At 43.2% G+C, this 12,089-nt stretch overlaps 1 protein-coding gene across 3 annotated transcripts in view; it reads right to left on the bottom strand.

Moving 5' to 3' along the window:
* mbd5 (methyl-CpG binding domain protein 5) overlaps positions 1-12,089 on the bottom strand; it is a 57,343-nt gene that overhangs the window by 5,383 nt on the left and 39,871 nt on the right. For 2 of the 3 annotated variants that reach the window (XM_026159964.2, XM_026159965.2), the window contains exons 6-9: positions 2,866-3,086; positions 1,650-2,774; positions 1,092-1,165; positions 5-80 (exon numbers count right to left, since the gene is read on the bottom strand). In XM_026159964.2, coding sequence (XP_026015749.1) covers positions 5-80; positions 1,092-1,165; positions 1,650-2,774; positions 2,866-3,086 — 1,496 coding nt within the window. Of the gene's footprint in view, positions 1-4; positions 81-229; positions 447-1,091; positions 1,166-1,649; positions 2,775-2,865; positions 3,087-12,089 lie in introns of those variants that run through there. The other variant, XM_080297613.1, reaches the window with a different exon arrangement.

The following is a 12,089-nucleotide window of genomic DNA, read 5'->3' as shown; positions in this document are numbered from 1 at the left end:
TCACTGTGCCCGACATCTTGTCTAGCTCGCTCATGGCCTCGTGGATAGCAGCTTCCAAGTGATTATTCAGTTTCCCCGGTCTGTCAGACAATATTTATATTATTTACTTTTAGGCAGAAGAAAACTTTACAATTATAAACTACAACAAAAAGGTAGCTTAAAAAATAATTATTACACTTGAATCCATCTACAGGATGAGGAAACTGACCGGAGAAGCAGCTGGTTCAACTCCATGTGACCAACGTGTTTATTTATGCTTCTAATGAACTTCTCATAGCTCTTTAACTGAAAATGTCCCACTGTTGTAATACAGGAGTGAGACCTGCTATGATATATGGTTTGGAGATGGTGCCAAGCGGTTCATGGATGTAGTGAAGGAGGACATTCAGAGGGGTGGCATCAGAGGAGGAAGCTAGCGTTAGGGTCCGATAGAGGCAGATGATTCCCTGACGGGAGCAGCCAAAAGAATAAGCAGTGCAGGAAAGATAATTTAGAAGTTACAGGGAAGTATATGATTTTATATACTATTTGATCTTTTTGTAATTTTACACTCTTCTAATATTTTGACACAAGTTTATAGTATACACTGTGATGACTTCCATCATTATTTGTTGTTCGGAGGATTACAGAACCTCCAATGTGTCCATATTTGGGTGTTAAAATGATACGAGTGTGCTGTAACACATAGGTCACTTAAACAGACCTTTAAAGCTTTAATTTTGGATTATTGAAATAAAAGACTAGAACAGTTTTTAATATCTACCCTGGAAAAAAGAAGCTGTATATGTGTAGTTTGTGGAAACAGAGCCACTGAATAAAGTATTCCGACTCTACCTCTGTCATTTTAGTTCAGTCACTTCAGGGTTAATGGTCTATTTTTGCCCCAAAGCGTTTAAAGTTTTATTGTTTCACTTAAACAAATGTTTGCCTCTCCTTTGCTGCAGGACACCATCTTTAACCACTAGGTGTCAATGCCACTTTGGATAAAGATCATCAGAGGAAGCACGAAAAGGCCTCGCTCAGCTCAAACTACAGCAAAGGTGGGTTTATATTATTAATGAAGCACCAGTGTGCTGGGTGAGGTTACTTACTTTAGGCCTCTTTTGGCGGCGCGGTCGAATGCCTCCAAGTCATGAGTTAGTGTTTTCAGCTTCTCTGGCTCTACCTGCACAAAGAAAAGTGGAATCAATTTGAGCACATTCAGCACCAGACTGAAAATTTCCCACCAAGCACCAGGAACTGATGCTCAATTTGAACTCCGGTTTATCACTTCGGCGCGTCTAGCGGATAATTTGGCAGTCACCGTTTGTCGGACATGCTCTGTTCTGCACTTCTGATTTGGCAGGTAAAGCCGTGGATGTGTTTTTGGAGTAATTTGGAGTCCATCTGCCTCGATGGCCGCTGGACAGAAATTTAAAAAGCTCTATTTCCTTCTGACTTTTCAAAGCTGCAATATTTGAAAGTTACAGTCAAATACGAGTTATTCTCGACTTATTGGCAAGCAACTCCCTTTAATTGGAAGATAATTCATTGTAATCCAAGACTCGCTGAAACTTTTAATACTGGGATTGCTGCTCATAGCCTCCTCAGGCTGAGGCGCTGGCTGGCAAAATGGTGACAGGTGGTGACAGACTACCCCGGCCCCTCACCTTGGCCTGCTCCCGCAGCTGCATGGCAGCGCTGTGCACTTGCTCATCCCCGGCCAGCTTTGCAGGCCACGGCGGGAAGCCCTTCAGCTGGCCCCAGACCAGCTCTCCCATGTTGAAGGTCCTGGACCGGTAGTGGAGCAGCTCCGACGAGGGCGAGTCTGGCTGCCGGAGGTCCTCCTCACTGCTCAGGCTCTTCGTGTCCGAAGGGCTGGGCGCCATTCCATTGAAGTGGCCGTTGTAGTGGCTGTAGTCTTTGGCTGTAGCCAGAGGGCCCTCCAGGCTCGTGGAGGAGCTGGGTGACTGGTCGTCATCCTGCCGTGGAGGGCCCAGGACTTCTCCGTAGCCCCGGGTGTTGAAGTGGGGCGTGGTGCCGTTGAGATGGGCGCAACGTTCCACCGTCTGCTCCAGACGTTCCTTGTAGTTAGCTGGTGCCCGACCGCAGTTGTTGAACCGGAAGCTATCATCGAGGTAGGCCTTATCGTGGGCCATCACCAGGCTGTGGTCGTTGGACCCATCGGTGGGGCAGGGTGGCGCAGGGGCCAGACTGGCAGGTCTCTCCATGCAGGGACTACTCCTTACTTGGGTCGAGCACTCCAGGAACTCCTCACCACCCCAGGCGTTGTTGTTGTTCTGACTGTCAAAGCCTCCCCCATGATGAGTCTCCCCGTCCCACTGCCCCCTGGGAGTCCCGCGTCCAGGAGAACGGAAGTAATCATTGGCTTCAGGGCCATCCGGAGTGCTCTTCCCTGGATCCATGTTCTTCTGACCCCGCCCAGGCCTCACCTGCCGCACTCTGGCTTGCTGGGGTATGGTCTCCCCTTCCTGGTGCCCATGCAGGACTGCGCTGACTGCCTGGGGGAGGTTGACAGGTTCCCTTATGGAGGCAGTGAAGGCACTCATGGCACTGAGGGCGTGCACTGGACTCGCCTGCGTTGTCCCGCTCACTGTCGTGGTGATGGTTACATGCACGCCTTTGCTGGCTGCGTCCACAACAGCTCTGTAGATGGCGTCCACAGATTCTGGCCCTCCGCCGGGGGCTCTGTCAGAGCTAGGCGTACCCGCTGGAAGTCCCTCACCTTGGGGCTGCTGCTCCTCCCCAAATTGTGGGTGTGGCAGCATCCCCTGCTGTGGATACAGAGAGGGGCCATTGTGATTAGAAATGTCATCTAAAACATCTGAAATACTACACAGATCAAAACATGACTCATTGCTCCACCTGGTAGTTCTGGTAGAGGCAGGCCATGGAGCCGGAGTTGGCGTTGTTGCTGTCAGCGTAGGGCGGGTTGTCGGAGAAGTGCTGCTGCCCCTGGTAGGCAGGATGAGATACCACTGCTTGCTGCATGCCCTGATGGACCTGCTGCGGGTACATCTGACCTCCACCGGCGTTGACATGTGGCTGTAGAGCGCCCATTCCACATCCAAGTGACGAGGGGTTTCCTGCAAAACAACAGGGAGAGGCCGGTGAGCTCGAACCATCAGACATGGTGTGTATTTTAATACAGACAGCACTGATACTTCACGACTAAGGAACTAAGCAATATTTTATATTTTTGGTAAAACATATGATAAAGCATGCTGAAGTGTAATTCTAGTTACATTTTTTAAAACAATCCACAATATTCACTGCATTCATCAACAAGAATGGATGGCCTACATCAAGGATGTCAAACAAAGGCCCTGTGGCCCCCAGCCAGACTACCAAAGGGTCCAGTGTTTGGAGCCTTCACTGTATTTCGTAGAGGTGGGAATCACCAAATTTTTAACATTTTTCTGTAACTGCAAATCAGTACCTGTTTTAACCAATAAGATAACACAATCGTCAAATGGCCATCTATTTCTTGTGGACATAAGGAGATTGCTTTCCTATTTTTTTTCTCATTTTTCAGTTAAGATAATATAAGTTTGTAGGATTTATTGTCATTTCACATGGTATTTACAGAAATCCACAGCTGAAACGAAATGTTGTTCCTCACCAGCCTCTACAGTGCAATAATCAATAACAAATTATTAATAAATTAATAATAATTTTGCATTCAAACGCTGCAAGAACTTTTCATTTCTTATACCTGATACCTTTTTTTGTAAGTGCTGATCTAAAACCTGAATTTAATAAGCAGACAGCCGCAGACTGGCACTCATTCCTCTTATAATTCTTTAAACTCAAATAAAAGAGCACGTGCTAAGGTGCACTGTAGTGCAGTGTTGACTGTCTCTAATTTGCAGATAGCGCAACATGCTGCTTGAAAATCATCAGGTGACTGCATGCTGCTCTCACCTTTACTTGCTCTCGCTGTGTGTCCACCTCCTCACACATGCACACAAACTCACTTGCAGAGGGGAGCTGATAAGTGAAATCCTACTGACGTCAGTGTCAACACATTTCGTTACCGTAAAAGTGCAACAAAAGCTTTTCCAATGAGCACCGGACAAGTGACAACATCACAGCTGTCAGAGTTTTTCAGCAATACCGTCTCACCTGACCACACAGAAAAGCGGACCCTCTGCTACACCTGAGCACTCTAGGAAGCCAACCCACCTTATACTGAATCCAGCTCTGAGTCGGGATTGGACTAGATGAGTACATTCCTACTTTAGAACCCATCCATCCATTTTCTTAAACGCTTATACAGCTTTTATACAGCAGGGAGCTGGAAACTATCCTGGCCAACACAGGGAACAAACATTCACACCCTTGGGCAATTTAGGTTCACCTGCTAATCCTAGTTTTCAGGTAAGATGCCAACTTGCCTGCAAACACTCGCCAACTACTCACTGAGTGGTGAGATCACAAACAGGAAACAGAGAATATTAAATAAAAGGTATATCTAGGGCTAAAATTGGTGAAAGCAACTCAGCTAGCAAACAAAGATAATTTGCCATTAGTGCTCCCAATTAGTGGACCAGTCTGCCCAATCAAACCAGAATACAAACTTCTCATTTAAATGGCATCATATTATGTTATTTTATCAAAAGGCTTAAAGTAGTGTGTTTTAAATCCTGTCTAATATTTTGTTATTCTGCCTTATCTTTAGTTGTATTTCTGGAACGTCACCATAATACTTTAACTTCATTCAATGACGCACTCTGTAACTCTGTTAACAACAGAGCCGTATAAATAAAATCATAAATATAATTAAAAATCTCAGCAGCTGTAGCATGTTTTTTTTTAAATCTCTTGTGCCCTTGTGTTCATCTGTGTAATAAACCTCTCAGTTCGGTGGATTTTAAACCTAGAAAATGAGTTGCTTAGAAAGTGTCCCCCGACCGTGGCTTCTACAATCAAAGAAACAAAGTTCCACATTAGCAATCTGTTGCTCCCAAAGCTAACAGATGGACCCGCTGCCAGATGCACGGTACAGCCAGACTTGTTAGCGAAGCATCCAAGGACAGAACATGAGGAAAATACACGGAGGCCACAGATGTATCAATGAATGAAGAGAAAGCCCAGCAGCAATGTTATGTAGACAAAGCCGGAGCGCATACAGGATCTCAGCAGCCTGACGTGTGTGTGTGTGTGTGTGTGTGTGTGTGTGAGCAGCGACTGGAGCAGCTGGTGCGATGCGACGTAGCTGAAGGGCAGCTGTGTGTTCTCCCTTTTTTTCCTCCTCTTTTCTTTCTTCCCCTCTCTCTCACTCTCTCTTTAATGCTGAGAGCCACGACTCGGCCATCCCCCCTCTTCCTCCCCACGTCCTCTCCGCTACTGCTATGATATAGTGACGGCTGTTGCTGGGGGAGGTTGCCTTGGCAACAGAGTGATGATTGGTGGTGCTGTCCGCTGCCAGGAAGCTTGTTTGGAGGTGGTGCTGGTGGTAGGGGAGTTGTGGTGGATGGGTGGGGGTGGGGGGTGGGGGGGTTACGAGGGTCGGGTGGTGTGATTTTAGCCTGCTGGGGGATGGGGGCGGTGGTCAGCTGGGTTGAAGGGGGGGGGGGGGACCGGGAGGGGTTTACAATGAACTTTGGAGTATTTGTTGATGGCAGGAGAAAAGGGGGGGGGGGGGGGGGGGTGTTCAAAGCTTGCACGCTGTATAGAAACAGATGGTCAGAGGCTAAAGCTAAGACGCCAATGACTAGGCCACTTTCAAAGCGTTTCAGGGCTCTTCAGACAGTAACATCCACCATTCAGTGACAAAAACACTATTTAGCCTGCTCCCACCCACCAACATTTACTGAATATTTCCCCTAAATGTCCAAATGGTAACGCTGCCAACAGGAGAACTCCAAGGCCAAAATTCATAAATGAGACTTTAGCTGAAAGCTAAAAGTGTATTTGTTCAGCATGTGGTCAAAACATAACTTCATCTACAGTGCTGTAAAAACTGTAAAAATGCCCCAATCCTTATTCATTTCTTACTGTGCAAATTTAAGATAATCAAACTATTTTTAGTATTAGACAAAAATACAGAAAAGCAAATTTTATATGATGATTTCATTTATTAAGGGAGAAATGCTACCCAAACCTACGTGGCCCTAAGGGAAAAGGTAATTGACCCTTTTGTTCTATCATGAATTAACCTTATTAACTCGTTCTTTTCCAAGTTCAGTTTTCCTAGCCAACACAATGTAAAGAAGTAGCCGAGAAACAAAGTAATTGACATCCAGTGAATTACGGTGAGAGCCGTTACCCACAAAATGGAGAAAACTTGGAAGAGTGGCGAGCCTTCCCAGGAGTGGCCAACCTACCGAAAGTACTCCAAGAGTGCATCGAAGACTCATCCAGGGGTGAATCATGAACTCTGCCCATAGGCCTGCAGTTCTTTATATGTTCTTTTCAGTTCTTTTGTGACCTCCTTTGCTACAGCCACATGTACATGGGTATTTTTTGTAAACATAGCCTGTTTCATGCATACTGACAATGGAGCTTTTGTAAAACTCCTGACAGGGTGAAGATTTCAGAAAACTGCATTTCTGCATTTACATGTGGACAAAGGTGTGCGTTTTTTATGTCCCTTTATGATAAAAGGCTGTGCGCTGTGGCTTTTAATCAGCCATCATTTCTTCACGGTTACTTTTATATCACTACCTGATGATTTGGCACACTTTTCACAGCTTTTGAGATATTTTTCAAAACACACTCTGAGAAATCCCTATTTAAAAAAAAAAACAACCCATATACATATGGACATAGCCAAGGAGGTCACAAAAAACCCATAACAACATCCAAAGAACTGCAGGCCTCACTTGCCACAGTTAGGGTCAGAGTTCATGAGTCAAGTCAACAAGAAAGACACTGGGCAAAAATGGCATCCATGGGAGAGTTCACCAAAAAAGATCATAAAGGCTCATCTCACATTTGCCAAAAAACATCTGGATGATCCCCAAGATTTTGGGGAAAGTATTCTGTGGACTGACAAGACAAAAGCTGACATTTTTGGAAGGTTTGCATCTGACATAAAACTACCACAGTATTTCATAAAAAGAATATCACACCAACAGTCAAACATGGTGGCATAACCTGGAAGTCCCGAGGACGGATCGTGGGACCTGTGCGTGGGGCTGCACGGCGTCAACGCGTTAACAAGCTAACCGCACTAACGCATTGACGCCATGCAGCCCCACGCACGGGGCGATCTGCTGTAACTCGTTAACGGAGATTAGCCGTGTTAATTCAGTTACGGCGTTAATGTCATTTTAACGAGATTAACGATACCAGCACTAAAATAGTAATCTCCAAATGTTTTCTTTTTACTGACCACCTCCTCTTTGATAGCTGCCGTGTCCATCTTGTTGTTGCCTGCAGGTGAAGCGATGGGGGAGGGGAGTTGTGTTAGTGAAGGAGAGAGGTGAGGCAGAGTAACGTTGCGTAGAACGATAAACAATATTGTCACATCTCATTTAAAAATATATCGATATATTTAAAAAGTCGATATATTGCCCAGTCCTATAATAATGTCTGACCATCAGTTATTGTCCTGAAGCTAAAGCGAACTTGGGCTGTGCAGCAGAACAATGATCCAAACCACACCAGCTAGTCCACCTCTAAATGGCAAAAAAACCAACAACAACAACAACAACCCACAAATGGTTCTGGAGTGGCCTAGTCAAAGCCTGGACTTAAAGGCTGTTCGTGTTTCAAAACCACCCAAAGTGGCTAAATTAAAACAATTCTGCAAAGACAACTGCCAGTTGTGGCACAACCATCTCCTGTCACTCCTTCAATTCAGGGTCACAGAAAACCAGGAGCCTATATTTAACTACCACAGTGCAAGAGGCAGGGGACAACATGGACAAGTCGCCAGTCTGTTACAGGGCTAAGGACTAAGTGTAAAAAAAATGCAATAACTAAGAAATTGGGAAATTTTCATAGCACTGTAAGTATGCTCAACTATCATTCAAAAAATGTTTATAATAGTCTAATATGAGTTGCATAACGCTTAATTTCATGTTGTTTAACCCTCTTCTCTGACATTAAAAAACAAAATGAAGCATTCAGAAAACCTTTAACGATCACTAAAAACATTAATGCTGAACTTCTCTTGCAGTAATTATACAGCAGGCATCTACTGAGCAGAACAAGAAATTCCCTGTCAAATGTACTGATATACATTCAGCTAAAATCCAGCTAAACTCCCTGTGCTTTTTACACACACAAAAAAGAAAACGATCAACTACAACCCTGATTGGCTGGTGTGTTAAAGCCCAATAATGACTGGCCTTGCAAACTGGAAGCACTCGCTCTGCAACATGGGGCAACTTGAGGGGCTCATGTGATGACCAAGATTTTGATTAAAGGTTCACAAGCATCACAGAATATTTTTAGTTCTGATCTAGTGTGGGAAACACAGCTGTAGATGCATCGTGAGGCATTATAAAGCAGATGGCACAAAGGGCACTTGAGGCTATCTTCTGCACCCTGAGCAGGTTAACAACAGCAGACCATCCAGGAAACCAAATGAACTTATTCAGTGGAAATTAGTAGAAAAACAGTAAAACGTGGCAACATAATCTCAACTAATAGAAAACAGACGTAACAAGCAACAGGTGGAGGCAACAGGCTGCTTCTCCTCTTCTGCAGTGTTGTACTCCATATGGTGTTGAGTCAGACCTGCCTACATGCTGGTTCAATTATAATGTGGAATATAGTCCTCTGTTTCCAAACAGCTTGCAGGATTGGTTTCATCTTCTGACAGTCGGAGCAAAGCTTGCATGAACTGGGAGATTTTCCTACAATTTTTCACCAAAACATCACCTTTACGCTCATTTTTCGCTGCACATTTTTATTTTTGGACTCTGTTAGAGTAGCTTTACATGAGTCACAGCTCAAAATAATCTCTATTGTTACACTGATCCTTGGTGGAGTCATTCTGTTTATCCACATAGCTAAAATGTTCCTCAGTACTGTGAAACTGAAATATTTCAACAGAAAGGTGTTTAGTGTCTGCATTAAAAGACTGCTTCAATGGAGTGCTTAAGAAAATGGAGCCACAACATATCACAACAACAGCTGTGATATGGCAATTATTACTGTAAGGTACAGACTCTACAATACTAGAGAGAACCCTAACAATTAGACAACCCCTTATGAGCAAGCATTTGGCAACAGTGGGAAGGAATAACTCCCCTTTTACCCCACCCCCCCTTTTTAAAGAAATCTGAACTCTTTTGTTTGTTGTGACACAATTACGTTCTGTGGTCCGTATGAAGGGCTTTATTAACAATAGGCAACTCCAAAATATATTCTGAACACACAAATTATTTGCACAGATTTCACGTGGCCAGTGTGTAAAGCCCTGAACTTTGTCTTAATTGGCCGCTTCTCATAAATAGAAGATCTGAAGAACTCTTGCTTAAAATATCCCCATATCATAGTTCAAACAGCCAAAATAGTTCCAGTTCAATGTCTACAAGGCAAAGAAACAGACACAAGCAGTTCACACCCTTGAATACAGGATCAGTTTCATGATAACTGAATGGAGAAACTTAAAAAAGTGAATTTTAGCCAAACTCCAAGGCTCATATCACCCCATGTAGGATACTTGTCTAGTCAAAGCAAGTTGTAGCATGTGAAAGGTCTTCTTTTTGCCCTACATTTAAATATCAGGCTCATCTTGTATCTGTGATTCCTCCAGTATGAATCTAATTCTCAGGGCAGGATATAGAAATAATCATGCTGAAACTAAGTGGAAAATTAATTTTGCTGTAGTTTAACAAAGCCTCAGTGTTTCCATGTGAATATCCTGTATGCAGGAAAGAATAATTAAAATGAGCCACATTTCAACCTAGTATAGTATATCCTTCCTAGTACGCATCCTTTCCTAATGTGAAAGTAAAAATTTACATTAAATATACTAAAAAATAACTGAACAAAAAATCCATCAGATTCTGAGGAGGTCAGATTGGATGACTTGTCATTCTTTTTTAAAATTCTTATTTTAAGTACTTAAAAGAAGAATTAAACAGTACTTTTGACTCTGAAGACTTGAAACCAAACCTCAGGCTATAATTAATCTAATTTAAACATATGCTTCTCCTCCCATCCCTATCTCATGGCCTACAGAAGACCGCCTGAATTTCAATGAGTTGACTTTGGGAAGGGGGAAAAAAAAAAATCAGACCAACAGGGCACCTGGTGATAAGAACAGGTGGCCTGCAGCAGCCCTTGGTGATATTGCCATTATAAACCATACGAGGACACATGGACACACAATGAATACATAAACTCGAAGTCCAGTCCCCTCAGCAGGCAGGAAAGAGGAGGGGGAAATAAAAAAAATTAAAAATACAAGATGTAGGTTCTTTCAGCAGTTTCAAAAACATACAATCACTCATACACACACAAATAAACAGATGCACATACACACACTGTAATACACAAGCAGCAACAGACACACACACAGGCCTAAACCCTCATCAAAGGCTTCACTCTGGTCTCCATTCAGGGTCTATCGTTACTATAGCGACCGGCTTGCTGGGAGAAGCTCTTTAGAGCGCCCTATCTGGGTTGCTTCCCTTAAAGCGTGATGCAGATCCCATTTCCATCTCCTTACACCATTGACTGATGCTAGCATACAAATAAAACAAAGGGAAACACTGGCTGACTGACAATTAGCCCGGCCTTCCAAAGGATGAGGGGGCTCCCGCTCATTAGCTCGGAGATACTGGAGGAACCTGACGGTCTAAGCTCAGGGCCTATCACCTAAATCCCTCGGTTTTAGCTCGCTCATAACCATAGAAACCACATCTTAATCGAGATTATCGCAGGGAGGGGAGTAAGGGATGTAAACCGAGGTTATTCTGTTTCTATCTGTGTTATTAGGCACATTTTTCCTTAAATAGATCGCTTGGAAAACGGTTCTCGGTTCCCTAAACATGAAAGCAGAAAAACTGCAAAAATACAAGTACACAGCTAAAGCTAGCAGGTCCACTAGAATCACAAGACCGTGTTTGCCTTTTTTTCTTTTTTTAAATTTCCACCATTTTTATAAATCTCTCTTCGTGACTCAACCCAAAGGTACATACCGAACTCCCAGAGAATGTACTTTCCCTTTGAAATTAGCCTATAGATCCCCTTTACCTCCACTTTTGAAAGTCATGGAACTCCCAGCCCAGTCAGCAGTGCATCTTTCGAGGCTCACCCTCCTACCCCAATCCTCTTCTCCAAAAAGAATATTATTTTATCTATAGACAATGGATGGATTAAAAGTTTTAAGTTATAATGTTAAGGGTCTCTATAGCACCACTGCAGGAAACACACCTGAAAAAAACGTCCTGGGCAGAAAAAGTGTGTTTTTTCTTACCTTAATCAGGAAGAAAAATAGGTGTAGCTATACTCATCCACAGACAAGTTAATTTTACAGAAACTCTGAGGGAAGATAACATTTTATTGAACAGATTAATTGACGAATGGGAGGTATGCCTTGTCAACATATATGCTCCCAGTGAGGATGCCCTAGGCTCTGTCAAACATGTATTTAAAATGAATATCAGCTATAGCTCAGGCCTGTTGCTGATGAGGGAAGATTTTCATTGTGTGATGTCTGAATCATTAGACTGGTAACCAACCTCTAGGGCTCCCTTATCACAGGTAAGTAGTAGAGGTGGGAATCACCATACATCCCACGATACGATATTATCACAATACTTAACGCACGATACGATATTATTGCAATTTTTTAAAAATATTTTGCGATATTCAGATTCTGTACATAAAGGTAAACTTTATCAATATTCATTTTATCTAATATCAAAGTCTCACACTCAGTCTTTCTCTCATTTCAGTCAGTTTTATTGTTGACAAACTGAACGGTTTGTATTACAGTCTAGTCCAACTTAACTGAATGCAACCATCTGGTACAATTATAGCTATTCTGAACTATGCAATTTATGAAAACTATGCAGCCCATTCAGGAACTGAAGAATTTGAAAGTAAATTAACTCATTCACTGCCAGCCATTGGCAGTGAATGAGTTAAACCCATTGACTCATTCACTGCAATTGACGGCT

The sequence above is a fragment of the Astatotilapia calliptera genome, chromosome 23 (assembly GCF_964374335.1).
Source record: "Astatotilapia calliptera chromosome 23, fAstCal68.1, whole genome shotgun sequence".
Classification (NCBI taxonomy): domain Eukaryota; kingdom Metazoa; phylum Chordata; class Actinopteri; order Cichliformes; family Cichlidae; genus Astatotilapia; species Astatotilapia calliptera.
The sequence above is the reverse complement of the archived record's forward strand: the minus strand, read 5'-3'. Positions and strand labels throughout refer to the sequence as shown.